General features: G+C 34.7%; 2 protein-coding genes across 11 annotated transcripts in view; one reads left to right on the top strand and one right to left on the bottom strand.

The window, feature by feature from the left end:
- The window catches only part of HELQ (helicase, POLQ like), a 58,254-nt gene extending 39,801 nt beyond the window's left edge, over positions 1-18,453 (bottom strand). For 4 of the 9 annotated variants that reach the window (XM_011356339.2, XM_023528444.1, XM_023528445.1 and 1 more), the window contains exons 1-9: positions 18,112-18,453; positions 16,358-17,072; positions 12,850-13,028; positions 12,094-12,294; positions 11,601-11,673; positions 8,276-8,373; positions 7,022-7,120; positions 5,620-5,765; positions 2,201-2,440 (exon numbers count right to left, since the gene is read on the bottom strand). In XM_011356339.2, the coding sequence (XP_011354641.1) occupies positions 2,201-2,440; positions 5,620-5,765; positions 7,022-7,120; positions 8,276-8,373; positions 11,601-11,673; positions 12,094-12,294; positions 12,850-13,028; positions 16,358-17,072; positions 18,112-18,294 (1,934 nt within the window). In that variant the 5' untranslated portion in view covers positions 18,295-18,453. Of the gene's footprint in view, positions 1-2,200; positions 2,441-5,619; positions 5,766-7,021; positions 7,121-8,258; positions 8,374-11,600; positions 11,674-12,093; positions 12,295-12,849; positions 13,029-13,262; positions 13,349-13,397; positions 13,449-15,484; positions 16,255-16,357; positions 17,073-18,111 lie in introns of those variants that run through there. The other 5 variants (XM_023528448.1, XM_011356340.2, XM_023528447.1 and 2 more) reach the window with 5 other exon arrangements.
- A 120-nt stretch (positions 18,454-18,573) lies between these two features.
- MRPS18C (mitochondrial ribosomal protein S18C) overlaps positions 18,574-18,834 on the top strand; it is a 4,129-nt gene continuing 3,868 nt past the window's right edge. For both annotated transcript variants that reach the window (XM_011356334.2, XM_011356335.2), the window contains exon 1: positions 18,574-18,810. In XM_011356334.2, the coding sequence (XP_011354636.1) occupies positions 18,711-18,810 (100 nt within the window). In that variant the 5' untranslated portion in view covers positions 18,574-18,710. The remainder of the gene's footprint in view (positions 18,811-18,834) is intronic.

Below are 18,834 nucleotides of genomic sequence, written 5' to 3'. Positions count from 1 at the left end.
AATTGTAAAGAGACAATCATCCAAATGGAAAAATATATTTGCAAGCAACGCCTCCGATAAGCACCTAATATCCAAAATATACGAAGAACTCATACGACTCAATAACAACAAAAAAATAACAACAAACAATCTGATCAAAAAATGGGCAGAAGACCTGAGCAGACACTTTTCCCTAGAGGACATACAAATGGCCAATAAATATATGAAAATATGCTCAACATCGATAGCTATTAGGGAAATGCAAATCAAAACCACAATGAGATACCACCTCACACCTGTTAGAATGTCTATAATCAACAGGCCAAGAAATAACAAATGTTGGAGAGGATGTGGAGAAAAAGGAACCTCTTACACTGCTGGTGGGACTGCAAATCGGTACAGGCACTATGGAAAATGGTATGGAGGTTCTTCAAAAAAACTAAGAATGATCTACTATATGAGCCAGCAATCCTTCTACTGGGTATTTACCCTAAAGACTTGAAAACTCATCTGAAAAGATATTTTCACATTGATGTTCATAGCAGCATTAGTCACAGTGGCCAGGACATGGAAGCAATCGAAGTGTCCTACCACAGATGAGTGGCTAAAGAAGCTGTGGTACATATATACAATGGAATATTACTCAATTATAAGAAGAGATGAAATTCTGCCATTTGTGACAACATAGATGGACCTCGAGATAATCACGCTAAGTGAAATAAGCCAGACTGAAAAGGTTGAAAATCACATGGTATCACTTACATGTGTTATATAAACCTAAAAGCAACAAATGAACAGGACAAACAGAGACTCATGGACATGGACAATGGACTAGTGGTTACCAGAGGGGAGTGAGAGGGGGAGAAAAATAAAAATTAAGACAAATAAAATGTTAAAGAACAAAATCTTTAAAACAGTAAAAAAGAAAGAAAAAGGGGAAATTTTTTTTACCCCAAATGCAGCATTTAAAACAATAATTACTCAAGGATGGCAAAATAAAATATGAATCACAGAAGAAAGATGTATGATATGAGAGGTAAGGAAAAACAAGTATAATTTATAGATAAGTTTAAATAGTTACTGATTATAAGATGAAAGAAAATTAAAAATCTGGAACTAAAATTCTAGTTAACTGCAACATACGTACATGAGGCAATAGGAGGGTATACAAATGCTAAGAAGACTCATTCGAGAGAGAATATAATTATTGATTAATTCTACAATGTTAGAAAACATTTGATTACAATTGTTAAAATTTTAAGAGTAACAATTAGAGTAAGAGAAATAGGATATGTAACTTCCTATTTTTTTCTCCAATTGCCTGAAAATGGAAAACTAAATCAGTGACAGAGGTTGAAAATAAATGAATGGAAAAATATATAAATGGCAAAAAAATGTAGTCCTAGTATTCCAAGTAAAATCACTAAATGAGAAAAACAAGGACCTATTTTATTGATAGGGGATATAATTCAGCAACAAGATATTTAGAGTAAACCTTTGTATACCTAAATAGTTTTGAAATATGAAGTAAACATTTCTAGAAATGCAAAAAGGAGAAAATGACATCTCCATAATTATAGTGGGAGACTAAAACATCTCTCTAAAATTGACAGACCAAGGAATCACAAATAGAAAACAGAGCAGCTGATAACATGATCAATAACTGTGATTTCACTGAGACATAGAAAACTGCGTACCCAACAGAAAATATACCCATGGATGATTTATAAAAATTCACCATTTACTTGAAAAAATGTCACAAATTTTAAAGTCACAAATTATAAAGAACAGAAATCAATTATGCAGGCTTACAGCTTTGGTAACAACTGAAAAGGTAATTGAAGATCTACTCTAAAAAAAGATACTGGACTTAAAAGTCTTTCTGAATGCGTTCTTTAAGGTTTCAAGAAAATCACTATGTTAAGTAAACTCTTTCAGATGAGACAGCTTTCTGTTTCTATACAAGTAGGATAATAAACCCTGACATCAAAACCAGAAAGGTAGAACACAAAAGAAAGAAGGAATTCAAATACTAGGAAATCTACTGTTATTTTTTATTAAAATATTAAAGAAAATAAACCAAACAATCAATTCAGCAAATACTGAAAAAACATTTGATAAATTCTCATCCACTACTGAGAAAGAATAAAACAACAACAAAACTCCTGGCAAGCTAGGAACTGAAGTTTTGAGCCTGGCCAACAGTTAACTTATATCTCACCTTCGAGCTGGTAGGTTAACACCTGCTGCTAGGGTGGATGTGCAGGTTAAAAGGCAGAGAACTCCTGTGGAATAGGCCTCCTCCAAGAGCTTCCTTTCATCACTTGTTAAACCACTATGGTGATAAGCAACTCCTAATGGGATCGTGCGCTTTAAAACAGGACACAGGTTGCCACTGCTGATATTCTTCAAGTTCTTAATCACCTCCTGTTTTTCTTTCTCCTTGTGTTTCATATATTCTCTAGGGAAAAGATATGTTAGACTGATGAACTTTGATCTTATAGTTACAAAGTGCCTAGCATTTTAATTTTAGTAGATGCATGTAAATATTCTTTTTAAAAAATGTACTAATTTCATTGCTATAGGTACTTAAATGTTCTTAGAAAGTTGATTCTGATTTCATAAACTCCTAGGCATTCTCTCTCAACCTTTGTGTGGATCACAGAGCATTGTGAAAATCTGATTAACGCTAAGAAAAAAAACAAATATTCACATAAACACAATACTTTGCTTAAAATTTCAGAGGGTTCATGGACTTCCTGAAGTTTATTTCTGTATTTCCTATGAATCCATGGACACTATGGACACCAGGTTAAGTCCCTTCCCTGCTCTAGATGATACGATTATTTTTCACCAGATTGTATATCTTTACTGAAGATGATTTATTTTATTTTAAATTATAAATTTTCTTAAGATGGAAACATACATTATTAAATCATACATATTATATGTAAAACACTGTCTACACACTTGTATTTTAGAAGCCTCAATAATATCCAATAATGTCTCCATATCTAGGAGCACATATTGTTTTAAATTCCATTTAGAAGAGAAAAGAAAGAAAAGCTATAACTAATTACCATTTAAATGTAAAGCAACAACTTCTGAATACCAGTAGCAAGCAAATATTGTCCAAGATATAAATATAATATATACAACCTTGTGTTGTTTCAGTCTCCTTCATGGGAAGGATAGAGCTCTGGCTGGTGTTCACTGAAGAAGTAATTTCATAAGACATTGAGAAATGGGAGGCAAGGAGACAAAAGAACAATGAAGAATTGGGAAGAAGGTGGTCGAGTCCTAAGTGCAGGAATCACAAGTGACAGCTGAGTAGGGGAGCCATAGATGTTCTGTTGCTATTTTCCAGCCAGTGTGCAAGGTCCTGAAAGGAATGTATTGGATGAGCCCTTCTCAAGGAATTAAGTCTTATATGCCGTGAGAATAATGGATAATCACCATAAAATTTTAGAGAAGGGAGACAATATCTATAACTGACCAGATGGTTGTAAAGAGAAAGTTTTTGTGGGAGAACCTGAGATCTGTTCTGGGTCTTGAAGAACAGATGTTAAAGAAGTGGCAATATTTTTTTTTCTTTTGCTTTTTCATCAATTTTAATCATTCCTTTTTTGAAGTGGAGCAAATATTTAGTACCTTTCAATCACCATTTCACAAATAATTAAAAGACAGTGCTTATACAAATTTTTAAAATAGGGCATTTTTGCAGATAATTGCTTGTCAGTTGCATTCTTGACATAGGGTAAAGCATGATGAAAGGCATGATCAAAGTTCAGAATGAATGAATCGCAGGGCGAATGAAAAGTAGAAGAAATAAGGAAGGAAGAGTAAGCTGAGGCAGATCTTAGCCTGAATTTCAGGCTAAGAAACACTTAGGTATCTAGGTTAAGAAACACTTTAGGAAGATTTTTAGGGAAAGTAATATGACCAGAGCTTTGGCAGTTGTCAGCAAATGGTGTTTAAAAGACATTTGTGACTAAAAGTCAAAGGAATTAAAGCTACAAAAAAGATAATATTCCTTGAGACTGTGACAATCACTTAAGAAAAATCTGCTTCAGTCTTTGTATTTAAATAGATACATAGCCATATTCTACTGCTCAGGTGATTTTACTGTGCCTGATTCCCACAAAAATTTAAGATAAGGAGGCAAACAATTAAGATACAAGTTGATATCCCAGGGCTCTTAAGAAATTATTTTTAAAGCCATTGAGATCAGAACCCATTTAGCCCTAGATTTCACTTCATCTATACCAAAAATACAGAATATAAAAGGTATCATCTAAATATGACTTAACATTTTAGCCAACAGCCACAAAAAAGGGACTAAACTATGCTTAGAATCTTTAGCTTACAAAAACAGCAAGTAATATGGAAAATATATCTTAGAGGAAATTTTCCTTAGGAAATAAAGCATTAATTCCTATCTCTTGAAGCAAGTATCAAGTATCAATTACAATTAATTAAGGGTTGCAGAACCCAAATTTTAAATGCTTCCATATTAAACATAAACATGTATGACACAAATAAACTATTAACATCAGAAAGCAAAATAAGTGAAAGGTATAATTTATAAACCTCATATCTCCTAGTCAATTGTTAGTCTCTAAATTTCCATATTACTTAGCCAGTGCTATCTTATCTTAAATTATAAGAAAATGAGTGATTTACTGGAAATACTTCAATGATAATTTAATTTCCTTAGGCTTTTATAATCAACATCATCACTGTAAAGGTACATTATTAGTTACCAAATGGGAAACTTCTAGACTTTATCCTGAAGTCTGTATCTTTGTATTATTCAATTAATTTAACGTTATTTTAGACCAATCCTGCCAGAAGGATTGGGAGAGGAGGTGGAGGATGACTAGATTAGAATCCAGGGTAGGCTATATAGTACAGGCTAATGGGCCAAAAGTCTGAAAAAAAAAAAATAAATAAAACTACGCATGGGACAAACAGGTACAGAAAAAACGGAACTGCTCATACTTAAAATAACATTATACTTATCTCAGTGAGTATAACAGAGCCAATATTAAAATATTATAAAATTACAAACCAATAAACTTCTTGATTACATAGGAAATTCAATTCAAATGTCTTAACAGCTTAAGTGTGAAGCTTACTAAGAAAACAAAGGCAATAGTATTTAGTTAAAGAGAAAATTAAGATGAAGATATAATTTATCCCCGCAGCGTTTATAGTGATTAGTCCTTTGACTACCTCAGCCAGTGGTTGACCTTGGCTGCAAGCTGGATTTGCCTGGGGAGCTTCACAAAATGATGTCTGGGTGCCATCCCCAGATATTCTAATTAGCCTAAGATATAGCTTGGGCACTGGCATTTTTAAAAGCCCCGATTCACTGTGCAGTCAAAGTTGAGAATAATTGATCTAAGGTAGTATGTTAGCATTCTCTTCTATGTAGCCTTAGAATTTTTTCTCTGGATATTTCACATATGTAAATTTCAGTTAAAATTTCTTCAGGGTCAGGCCTTTAGAATCTAATATAACAACTTAACCTAAAGTTCTGCAAAAAGTAATTAGTGCTTGCTGAATAAATAGAATACATAGCATGTAAATCATGATAAAAATAAAACAGAAAAGAATATTTTTAAAAGATTAACATACTTGCTTAAAAATGTGCATATCATTTCTGCTACGTTTTCACAGTTCTTCTTTGTGGGACAAAAAACTAAGCAGGAATAATTGGGAATAACTTCTGTCACCAATGCTACCAAGTGATCAGGATCCATCTTTTTCAGAGTATCAGAATACTGCACAACAAGATGTAGCAACAAGGCAGTTAGCAATCATAAAAGCCTGTCATTTTACCAGTATGCTTTGAAAGGTAAGTAAATGACCCATAATTTTGAATTTCTGATTTAATAAATCTTATCATTTAATAGAAAAAATGAAACCTATATTAAACATCAAAATGTTAAGTCTCACTTTTAGGTTATTAGGATTGTTCGGTATATTTAGTTTAAAATTAAAGAAGTGAAAACAGGTAATGTTATTAATAACTCCACTGCATGCCCATCTCCACCAAAGCAGTACAAAAATGTCCACAGAAACACAAATTGATCCTAATAATAGTCAATGGGCTGTGTAAATAAGATAGATATACCTTTAATGATTACTAATAGTTTCAAAGAAGCAGATTCATACTACGAGACATATTTTCAGAAATAAAAAATATATTTATCAAGCAGGCACAAGGAACTCAAAGAACATGGAGAAAAACATAGTATTTTAAAATCTCCTCACTTTCTCTGACTTCCTGAAAATGAAATATGAATTAGAATTCATAGAATTCTAAAACTTGTAAAATCCTTCCTCCTTTTAAATACCCTTCATATGTTATAGAACACTAGTGGGGTGGACATTAACATTTTCATACTCCAGTATCTGAATACATAGCCCACAAATGTTCCTTTTTGCTGTTATTGATAAATGAATAAATGTTTAAGGGAGCGGTCTCCAAACTTTCTTGGTTCATGGAGCCCCAAGGTCAAAAGATCTAACAGTTTTGTTTATTGGGGAGTTAGGTCTAAAAACTTAATGAGTATACATTACCTCACAACATAGTAGCTGTCTACATAAATAATATACATCAATTGAATAAAAAAATATTTATTTCATTCTTAAATAACCACAACAGCCCATTAATGAGGTGTGCACACAACTGGGCACTGTAATCTTTCAAATCTGGAATTAGATTGGACATAGCTACCCTCATTTCCTGTCCCATATTGATTTTCACATGCTATCTGTTTACAATAACTGCAAAAATACCCAACTTCACAAAAGTACAATATCATAAAAGGTATGTTGTGTGATCTAATGTTGAAACTGGAAACTAACTACCTCGAACCAGCAGTTTGTATGGTATCTAACAGATGTCAAGCATCACAGGTTTCTTTCAAAAAATCTAAGCTCATCCATGGTATCCACGTGACTCTTCTGTGGTGCCCCGGGGTACTTGGGCACAAAGTCTGGGAGCCTTGGGTTCAAGGGTTATTAACGTTACCTTATAATTAAGAAGACGTGAAAAAGTCATGCCATTCTCAGCTTTGCTGTCAACCTCACATATTGAATCATTTATTTTCAGATATTCTTTTAATTCGACCTTGGATTAAAAGGATATTTGCAATTAACAACACATATAAGTTCCTTTTTCGAGAGTTATATATTTTGTAAAACATGCTGTAAAGGACACCTACACAAAAATTTTAGCTTTTCTAAGGTTATGTAAAATATGCTTTAACTTAAAAGTATTTTCTTTACCATTTCTCTTTTTAAGTCTCTTTTCCCCCATTAAATCAAAATAGGGATTAATATCCTCAAAAAACACTTCTGAATTGAATAGCCACATATCTAAATGGAAACCATACACTTTCTTATTTTTCACAAGAAGTACAAATGAGTTAAGTGTTCGCACTTTTTATCTCTTATTAAGGAGTTATTTGTATTATTTCTCAAGATCTAAAATATTTGTTTTATTAGTCATCAGTTTTCATTCTAAGTACCACCATATATATTATTTTTAATTTAAGTATTAATAGACTAAAAACTTTGTGAATACAGCTCATTGAATTTTTAAAAGAACAGCATCTAATTTTACAATTAACGTCAGAAAATATCCTTGAAAATTTTCATATTTGGTGCAAATGTAAAAACATCAACTTTCAAATTAAAATTTGGTAATTCTCAAAAATCATTTCCTGAAAATCCATTTAGAGACAGAACATGCACATTAGTAGTGCAGACAGAAACATTATTTACTTTCTTCAAGAATTTTGGGAATGCTATTATTGAGAAGTTTAAATTTAAATCCATGTTAAGTCTAAACATGTTTAAGAAGCATTATAACTACCAAAGCATAAGTATTTTAACTTTTGAGATAACAGTTTTAATGTGCCAATAAATCAAAACATAAATCACTAAATTTTGACAAATGAAAATATTTACCTCAGAGAATAAGAAATGGAAAAATAGAATGGGTCTGGAAAATTTCATTCAATAAATATTCATTGAAGGCCCATGGGCCAGGCACTGTTTCAAGTGCTACAGATATAGTTGTGACCCAAGCCAAGATCTCTTGACCCCACAGAGTTCACATTCTCTATATTCAAACTCAAGCTTATTAGCATATAGCCATGGTAAATGGAATTATGGCCCTTTGCTACTTTATGGAATTTTTTTATATGGTACATTAATTACTTTTGTTTCTAAGTAAGATGATACACAACGAATCGATACAGTGCAAACCTCAGGCACATACTGGTCTGAATTGACTGGTGTAATATTCTGCTTGAAGGAACTCTTGTAGGTCTTCAACATTGTTCAATGTTGCACTCATACCAATAATTTGAGTTGTTTCTACGAAAAAAATCCAAAGTATTGAGAAAAATTTGTTACTTAATATACCATAATAATTTTTAGCAACCTTTTTGTGTTCTAAATTCCTGAGTGCTTTGGTAAAAGGGTAGGGTTGTGTAAGAAAAATATAAATATATTATCAGAGCATTTATCTGGCAGTTAAAGAATAAAATATTTCTCATATCCTAAAAGTTACTATTTAGAATTTTATAAAATTTCAAACTTAGCAAGAAATAGGATCTTTATTAAGACTTCTAAACAATAATGAGTGTATACATAGTTGTTGCTAACTATCTTTACGAAGAGCTACAACAGTTTCTATGGGTACAGTCATATGCAGACGGACAGTGTAGGATGTAGGGCTGAATGAGTCCAGAACTCTTGCCACATGAAAAATTCTTTATGGAATCTTGCTATCAGGTTTTCTTTATTTTAAAATAAAGATGGCGTGAAACTCATGAAGCTGCATGACTTCCCAGGCAGTACAAAATTGCTGCTTTCCACTTAGCTATCAAAAAACAAAGAGGCCTTCTTGGCCAGTGCTTTTTCACTGCTGTTATCTTTAATCTTGAAATTTTATCACTCAAGATGTTATTTGAAAGAGGAATAAGCATTGTCCCTTCCCACTCCATAAGGGTGGACTATGAAGCTGAAGAGGTGAACATGTGGCCAATTAAAGAAAGGCTGTCCTCAGAAAATTGGGATTTATGCAGAAATGGGAAGCTATGGAAGGACTATAAATAGGGGATTTGCATTTGTGAAATATTCTGACTGCTCTAGAGAAGACAGATTTGGTGAGGGAGAGGGTAGTGATCAAGACTGAAGGCAGACAAAAGTCTGTGTTGATCTCTGTGGTAATCTAGGTAAGAAAGGATGAGGTATTAATCTGAAGATTTAGTAGCATGAGGGACAGGAGGGAGAGAATTAAAAAATGTATTTATAAGGTAGACCAGATAGGGTTTGCTTGCCAACAGAATGTGCAAGAGTTAGAATTTAAGATTTTGGCTTGGCTGGCTGGCAGACGGTGGCAGGGAATTCAGACTGAAGAATGGGTTTGTAAAAATAGACTTGGACGTGAATCTCAGCTGTTCACAGGATATTCAAGTAGGAGTGTCCAGTTGGCAGATGATATCACTGAGAAGGGAACTATAAGCTGGAAATACAGATCAGGAGCCATTAGCACACAGTAAGCACTTGATATCCTGAGTATGGATAAGAATTAGCAGAAACAGTATGAAGTAGGACACAAGAGAAGAGACTAAGATGACTCTATGGTAACACCAATATACATAATAAACATGCTTAGAATGAAGTGTCACAAAGGAGAACAGGAAGGAAAAACTAAAGATATTAATTTCATTTAAAAATATAAGTCTAAGGTACTGGTGTAGAAAGATGAATAAGTATACAGTAATAGCAAACACATCTCCATTATGTGTAGGTACTATGCTAGATGCTTTACAATATTAACTCATGCCATCTTCACAGCAATTCAGTGAGGAAGGTTCTATTACTATCATCCGTTTTTGAGGCATAAGGAAAGAGAGGCACAGTTACTACAACTTGTTTAAGGTCATGTATGTGGTTAGAAGTAAGCTAAAATTTGAATCTAGTTCCAGAGTCTGTCCTCAGACAGTATGCTATGCTATTTTTCCATGTGATCCCGCTTACACAGAGAGAGAGTAGAGAAACCAAGAGAGAATGATGTTGCAGTACACAAAGGAAAAAAGAATGATAAACAGTCAAATTCTGAAGAAAAGCTGAGACAATAAAATTATTCACAGTGGCCAAGACATGGAAGCAACCGAAGTGTCCTACGATAGATGATTGGCTAAAGAAGCTGTGGTACATATATACAATGGAATATTACTCAGCCATAAGAAGAGATGAAATACTGCCATTTGCGACAACATAGATGGACCTTGAGAAAATCATGCTAAGTGAAATAAGCCAGACAGAAGAAGTTGAAAATCACATGATATCACTTATATGTGAGATATAAACAACAAATGAACAGGAGAAACAAACAGAGACTCATGGACATGGACTATAGACTAGTGGTTACCAGAAGGTAGGGAGTGCAGGGAGGGAGGAAGACGACAGGGCAAAAGGGGCCAAATATGAGGTGACAGAAAGAAATCTAAGTATGGGAGGTGAACACGCAGTGTAAATACATATATGCCTTACTGTTAAAGTGTACAGCTGAAACTTACTGGATTTTGTTAACCAATGTCACCATAAAAACAAACAAACAAATAAATAAATAGATAAATAAATAAATAATGATAGTTAAATGTTGAAGAAAAGTTGAGACAAGAATAATCACTGTACACTGGATTTGACAAGTAGGTGATCTTTCTCCTCTCTTTCTCTATATTTTTCCATAGAACATGTCACCATCTGACACACCATATGTCTTCTTGTTTATCTGCTTATTGTCTGTTCACTTGTGCTAAAATGTGTTTAATGAAGGCAGGGACTTTCTTTTATTCACTGTTGTATCCTTAGCACTTAAAGTAGTGCCTGGCACACACTCAATAAATGTTTTTTGAATGAATGATTATAAAGTGCTAAAATATGTCCAAATACCATTGCTATTAAAATTTTAAAAATAATTCCTAGGATTTGACCTTTATAATTAATTTTTGCATATATAAGCTAAGTTATTGTAATAGCATATTATTAAATAGTAGAGAAGGCATCTAGGATTAATATTTCATGTATGTTTAAAGAATATCTCGTGTTGCAAAATAGTTATTTAAAATGACTACTTGAATATATTGCATTATTAATATGGTGATGATGATGATACTGATGGTGGCAGCAGCAGCAAACTTATTGAGTGCTATGTGGTAGGCATTGCTGAATGTTTCACATATGTTAACTCATATAATCCTCACACCAATCCTATCAGGTCAGTATCATTATTATCCCTATTTTATAGATGAAGAAACGGAAAGGTTGAGTCACCTGCCTAAGCACACACAGATAGTAAGTGAAAGATAATGAAGGACATCCTCAAATGTTAATTTCACTTATCTTCACAATTATCCTCATTCATGTATTCTTCCAACAAAAATTTAAAAGCTTACCTTAAAATAAAAATCTAAAGTAGAAAGCTTAAGTATCTTACTCTAGGTTACATAATCTAGCTACTGATAAATTAAGTCTTTTATAGGTCATTTTATTAAAAATCAATTAGTGACGACATTTGAAAAAATACTTACTGCTAGTGTAGAGGAGTTTTGCTAGGGTCATTTCTAGTATAGCGCCACGGCTTCCTTCACCAATCATGTGCAACTGGAGATTTTTTTTTTAAAAAAAAAGAGAAAAAATAGATCTGCATATAATACTTATATAAAACAGGCATATATTTGTATGAAAAGCAGTAGTCTTTATAACTTAAGCATTTTGGATGTTGCAACTAGAGCATATATGCATTATTTCACTGGTATTTTAAGTTAATGAGGTTTGGGGGCAACATCTTGACACATCTGGAATTCATAAGTCCTGTAAAATTGAATATACATACAAATATATTTTCTATTCAAGAAACACTTGACACAAAACCGAATTTAATATTACCAAGTATGAAATGTTTTCATCTGTATCTTCTATGTATTAAAATATATCATTTATTCTCATAAAGGTACTAAGCAGATCCACATAATAATGTTAGTATAATAAAAATGTTGATAAGTTATAAAAGCAGTGACCCACCTCATCCACAACAACCAGACCCAGACTACTAATCCTTCCAGTTTCAATCAAGGAGTTGACCAGACCATGTCCTTTTTCAATAGTGGCAATATATAGTGATTTCTTTTCCCTTCTTTTAATTGGAGGAAATTTTCCTTTGCTTCCGGCATATTCTTCAACAAAGAAACCCAGTTCTATACCAAAACTTGACAAACCTGAAATCTAGAATATTAGTCAAAACAAAACAAACAAAAAACTCCCCGTAAATAAGAACTCTAATTATTAAAGTGCACACAGAGATTTAAAAAATCTAAAATTGTGTTTAATATCAATCAAGGGGATACTATCTGGTCATGGATAGGACATGTATAACTAAGAAATGTCGTACTTAATGTGTTGATCTTTACAAAATGAACTTTTAAACTAGATAATATATAAGAAAATAAATTTCAACTGTCTCTTCTGATATAAAATTATCAGAATAACTCATTTATTTTGATGATATAATTCAAAGCAAGCTAAAATCAGTAGACATTTATAATGGAGTTTAACCCACCAGTTTAGAAAAATAATTCTTTCTGCAACAGGTGATTAGTACCAGAAGAGATTTTCAGTTAAGTGCTCCATACTGCTTTTGTACATTCTAAAAATATTAATTCTTCATCATTAAAAGAAGTACCTCTTCTCAGTCAATAAAAAGTTGTATTTATGCTACTTTTCATATCTTAATGCCAAAATAACATTAGCAAATATCACTTGTTAAAAAAAAAATCACACCTTTTCTTGGACAATTGCCACATATGGTAGGATCATTAAAACATCTTTGCGCCGGCAAAGCAGTTCTTGTAGCATTAAAATCTCAGCTACGAGGGTCTTTCCACCACTTGTTGGCAAGGAATATATTAAATTTTTTCTTTCTTGCACAGAATTCAGTGTTAAGCAAGTATGTTGCCATTCTGTGGAATTAAAAAAAATAACAAGCATTATTTTCCCCTCTACAATTTAAATCTCAAATCAAGTTTTCTATGAAGGAAAAATCAAATCCCACCCTGTGTAGTTCTTATAATGATAAATGTAATCACACATCAATATTAAATGTCAAAAATCTCCAATGTGTGATGTGCACAACCAGTGAAGAGTCTAATTCTAACTCAGATCTGCTCAGCGAGGTGGGCAACTAGCACACCTACTTGCCAGTTGCAGACTTAGGTTTAAGATCCCAACAGGGCAGGCAGTGCCTGCTGGACAAGAGGCATCATCTGGGTCACCAGAGCAGCTACAAGACAGTACAAAGATCTGTGTGAATTTTAAGGCCTTCCTCTTACATTCTGCAAGGAGATTGTGAAGCTTCCCTTTCTCATTCATCAAAACACCATCTTACAGAAAAATAGGGGGAGAAGGAAAAAATATGAGATTTTTTACAAACCAAGAAAGACTATTCAACTAGCTTTCATAGGGGAGCTGAATTTTTAATGGACTTAATACCATCTTAAACTGAGTTTAAACCATAAAAAACTAGGATTATTTACTGGCATATCTAGGGTTTCCACAGTTTAGCAAGATGGAATTCATGAATGGCATTACGTCAGATCCAAAACATGGCATAAAAACTAGTATAACTACTCTGAAGGATAATTTGACAACCTGGATCACTAGAAGTCTGCAAAACATGCACCAGTATTTTATCACTAGAAAAATGGGCAAAAGATGTGGCAAGGTATTTCACTGCAGGGAGAAATGCAATAGCTAATAACATATGAAAAGATGCTTAACTGTTACCTATTGGGTTGGCAAACAAATAAAACAAATAAGTAAGGAAAAAAAAAAGGCCTATGCATGTAAAATCCACAGCTGACTAGAGTGGAGACAAACAGGCATTCCCTGTGTATGGTTTATTGGGAAGCATTCTAGAAGTATCAAAAATAAAACTGCACATTATCTTTGATCTAGTAGTATTACTTCTAGAACTCTACACACATAGAAATAAAAGCAAGGACACACAGAAAGATTATGTGCAAGATGTTCATCATGGCACTGTTTATATATAACAAAGAGCCACTGAGGGGATAAAGGTTGAATAAATTTTTGCACGATCATATGATGTAATTCTCTGCAGCTTGAAAATGAGGGAGTAGATTTATGCTCAATACAGTTAAATGAAAAAAACAGATTATACATGTGTGTTGGATAGTATAAACCCAGTATTAGAAAACAATATATGCATAGAAAAGATGGGCTTGAATATTTTGCATGTTTTCCCAAAAAATTAAAAAATGATTAACAGGACATATTACAAAGGTATTAAAACAGTTATACATGAATGACAGTTACAAGTGACTTATTGTGCTTTTTTTGGTGATTCTCAAATTTTTGTAAATAAATATGTACTATTTTTACTTTAAAAATATTTCAGTAAAAAGATCTTAAAAAAATGTCAAAAATACTTAAATCCTTAAATTTAATAAATATTAAAAAATACTCCAGACTGGTATCACCTATTAGTTATCACACTGCAGATATTTATGTAAAAATATTTGGCCATATCTACATTTTATCCAACTCAGATTTTTAAAGTATAAAATGACTAAAATAACAAATATTTAAGAATATTGTTTATCTTCAAACATTAAAAAAGCAAATTAACTTAGTTCTCAACATTTAAATAAAACACATTAAATATTTAATTCTACTATAAAAAAGCAAAAATAACAGTATAAAGTGGAGGTTCTCTAGCTCAGTGGTTCTCAAATTTTTGGCACATCAGAATTCCCTGGAGGGCTTGTGAAAGCAGACTGCTAGTCTCACTCTCAGAGGTTCTGATTCGGGTCGGGGTGGGGCCTGAGAATGTACATTTCAACAAGTGCTCAAGTGATGCTGATACTAGTTCAAGTTTCAGTTCAGGTGAAACTGCACTTTGAAAGTCATGCTTTAATTCAATGAAAAACAGCACACATAATTGTTTTAAACTGTTCACGACATTAAGCAAGATTTACAAAAGGAGATTTAAAAAGTTATTTACCAAAGTTCATACTTCAAAGCTACCAATATAAAGTCTAATTTGCAATGTCCTTGACACATAACTTGCAAGAAAACTATTATTATCATCATCATCACCATCATTCCTTTTTAACAGATCAGGAACTAAGGCTCAGATTGCTAAACTTGCGTTTAAGTGACCAGAATTCATACCTCAGCTGACAACCCCAGCAGTTGAGAACCTATCAGAGTGCACCAGGCACAGAGCTAGTTACGTAATAAAAAGATGAGTTAGACAGAGCCCTCTCCTCAGGATATTCATTCTGGTAGGAGATGCAGATTAAAATAAGAATAAGGTGCTAGGAGAAAAGCAAAGGATGGGAAGTTAACATCTACTTCAAGAGCAATACACATCATTAGCTCTTAAACTACAAACCTCACAATTTAGAATATATGAGACACTTGTCTTATGTTAGACTGTTTCCTGTAGTTCTACTGCTCCAATCTGATTGTCTTCTCCGAGATAAGAATCCATGCTTTCATATGGTTCCTAAGATACTAAGAAAAGAGTTTCAGAAATACTTATGAAGTGACTGGTTGATAGGCTCATCTTCAGTGACTGTCCCTTTTTGTCTAAAATGACACATATTTGAAATATATGCAATAACCCAGGATTTTTGAAAAACATCACGATACATTGTTATCAGTATTCTTTGCACATAAATCTTCAGCTACCTTTAAAGATATTTATTCAGTGGTATTACTAATACTGACTTCTTTCACTCAAGTCATCTCAGTAGTTAAAAGAATTCCAACAACTAAGTTTTGGTAGAGAAGAAAGCCAGCCAGCCAAGGAAACACCAGCTAAAAAAACTGAGTAGCAGCTAAACAATCAGAGAAAAAACCAGGAGTGGAATGTCAAGAAGTCAAGAAACGAGTGTTTCAAAAGGGGTCTGGTTAATTGTGTCAGGTAAGTTACTAAGAAGTCATGTAAGAACTAAAATTATCATTGAGTTTACACACTCGAGTCATTTTATCTTAAGTGAGAGCACAGAACCCAGTGTTGGAGTGGATTGGGAATTATTTGAGGTTGAAGACAGGGAGACAGCAGGATAACAGGTTTGAGAATTGTGACCACGAAGGGAAGAAAAGAGGTTCAGTATTAGCAGGTCAGGGATAGGTTGAGAGAGGGCTGACATTTTGATTTAAGATGAGCTATATGACAATGTAAGTATCTGCTTCCTATAGATTTGCACTAATACTATGGTAATAATGGCAAAATTTTTTCCATTCCAGCAAAAAGCATTACCATATAATTTTTCAATTCCCTTGAACTGAACATAAAGGTCTCTCACTTTACTGGGTAATGAATAAAAAGGTCCAAGGTCATCTGATGATGACTCAATTGTTTTCTTAGCAACATTAATTTCCTCAGATAGGAGAGTTTCTTTGAGCTGTTTAGTCCTAGAAAACATTGGTGTTTGGGCCTTGGCATTTCCAGTCATGGCACTTTTTAGATGATCTTTAAGACTTTTTCTCCTATTCACGTCTGAACTGGTTCTGACATGAGAAGAGGCATTGATTTGTTGGGGTTGTTCTACACTATTATTGGGCAATTCTTCATTCACAGTCTTAAGAGAGGCGGAGTTGCAATCCCTCTCTTTAGTAGACTGATCTCCAAAATCATTTGAAGAGTTCTGCACATTTCCGAAGTATAAAACCTGTGAAGAAGGCAATTCATACAACAGATCAGCTCCAAGTTCAATAGAGACATCTTCATGACCACTCTGGTTCTTTGTGTGCTCCCCCATTTTTAATTCAGTAAAGCTGCCTACAGTGGTAATGCTAACTTTGTTATGTTTGAGGCTTTCTGAACAAAGATCTTCAGTGGCAAGGTCTGTATCATGTTTCCTATTTTCAGGAAGTTGCATGTATTTTTGTTCCAGGTCAACAACTTGGGCTAAGAAAGAGTTTTCAGAAAAGCTATCATAGTCACCAAACATGTCCTCTTCACTATCATTATTCTGGAAAGAAAACAAAAATATTTATGGTCAATTTTAGCTTTATTAATAAAAGTTTCAGCCTAGGATTATGCCAGGTATATAATTAAATGGCCACACATGGCTTATAGACCTAAATATAAATCACCCTGTGAAACAGATATTATCATCCCCATTTTACAGATGAAGAAATGGAGGCCCAGAGAGGGTAGGTAACTTGCTTATACTACACTCGTAGCATGTGGTGATGCTGGGATCCTAATTCTTCATCCAGTGCTAAATCCTTAAAGAGGTAGCAGGACTTACAGACATCTCTTGGGATGTCACCTCACTAAAAGTTCTGATAACTGCACTATCCTTCCCTACCCAGAATCCAATCTACAGAATGTGGCCAGTAACAAAATCATGCTTGTACTACCGGGCACTCCAAGAAGATTCTGTCCCTAGGAATTTGAAATTGAGAGGGAGAGTCTGTATGCTGTCTTAAGGTACTCTACTAAACAGAAGGAATGTAAATTTGGAATAGTAATATAGTGCAGTGATTAAAAATACAGGAATTGGAATCACAAGTGTAGTTTAACTTCTCAGGGCCTGATTTCTATTGTAAAATCTAGATAATGTAAATAGCTTATTCAGCACATATGCATGTGCAATAAATAGATTTTATCAGTACAGCAGGAGCAGCAGTAACCTCCAAGTCTGACTTTGCCTCTCAGTCATCCCACTTAACTTGCTGCGTGTGTTATCTTTTCCGTCTCGGGGGTCTACGTTTCATTATATAAAAACGAGGATAACAAGGCAATACCTTACAAGTGATAATTAACAGCGATAACAAAGCCAAGGTAAGTACACTAAGACTAGTAGACAATTGGTCAAACGTTTGCACCCGAGAAGGGAAATGCCAAAATTTTGTGGTTTCTAGTTGCAAGCCTTCTGTAGCTGGCCTCCCACTCCTCCTCTTTCAGTGGGTATGCGCAGTAAGAGGCTTGGGTTGTATCATCGCCCCAAACGCGGGAAATGGGATGAGGAACTCGGGGGAATTTGAGAGCTGATCCGGCTGTACCTCGAGCGGTTGCACGCCCACAGTTTTCCGCCGCCGACTCCCAGCCTTCTCCTCCTCCGTCTCCTCCTCATTGCTGGGCTTGAGCTCGGCCTCGGTGGGGGTGGCAAAAATGGTCCCTAGGCTAGGACGGTTCCTTTTGCGGACAGACACACGCCGGCGGATGCGCGAAACACATTCATCCATGGAAGGGGCCTAGGGCCCTGCCCGAACGTCGTCCGCCGTGTCTCAGCCGCCAAACCCCAGTGAGTGGAGGGCAAGGCGCGCCGGTAGCAAAATAGGTAACGCTTGCACACCCCTCCAACCACCCTTGGGAAAGACCGAGACTTAATAGTTCTCAGACCGGAAGCGGGGGCACAGACGTGGGTGCCCGCCTTCTCATCCAATCAAAGTGTCGCGGGCTTGAGACGCGGTGAGGGCGAGAACGTAAAGGTGCTGCGCAGGCGCATTGAAAAACCCGCCCACTCCCCGCTCCCTCCACTGGCCCTAGGCTTTGCTAGCGGAACCTTTAAGTGGAGTACTCGGGGAAACAGGGGAAGAACACCGGAAAAGACTGTGAGGACGATTTATGAAGAGGAAAGAAAGAGGAGGAACGAGGAACCATGGCTGCAATGGTTGATGCTTGCATTGGTCTAGGGAGAAGAAAGTTGATCCACTTTGTAACGGCTGCTGTCTGCCTCCCAAATCCCGGAACTCAGGCGGGTAAAGTCTCCATATCTTATGTTC

Source organism: Pteropus vampyrus, unplaced genomic scaffold (assembly GCF_000151845.1).
Source record: "Pteropus vampyrus isolate Shadow unplaced genomic scaffold, Pvam_2.0 Scaffold25, whole genome shotgun sequence".
NCBI classification, from domain to species: Eukaryota; Metazoa; Chordata; class Mammalia; order Chiroptera; family Pteropodidae; genus Pteropus; species Pteropus vampyrus.
Note: the sequence above shows the minus strand (reverse complement) of the source record. Positions and strands in the feature narration are given on the sequence as shown.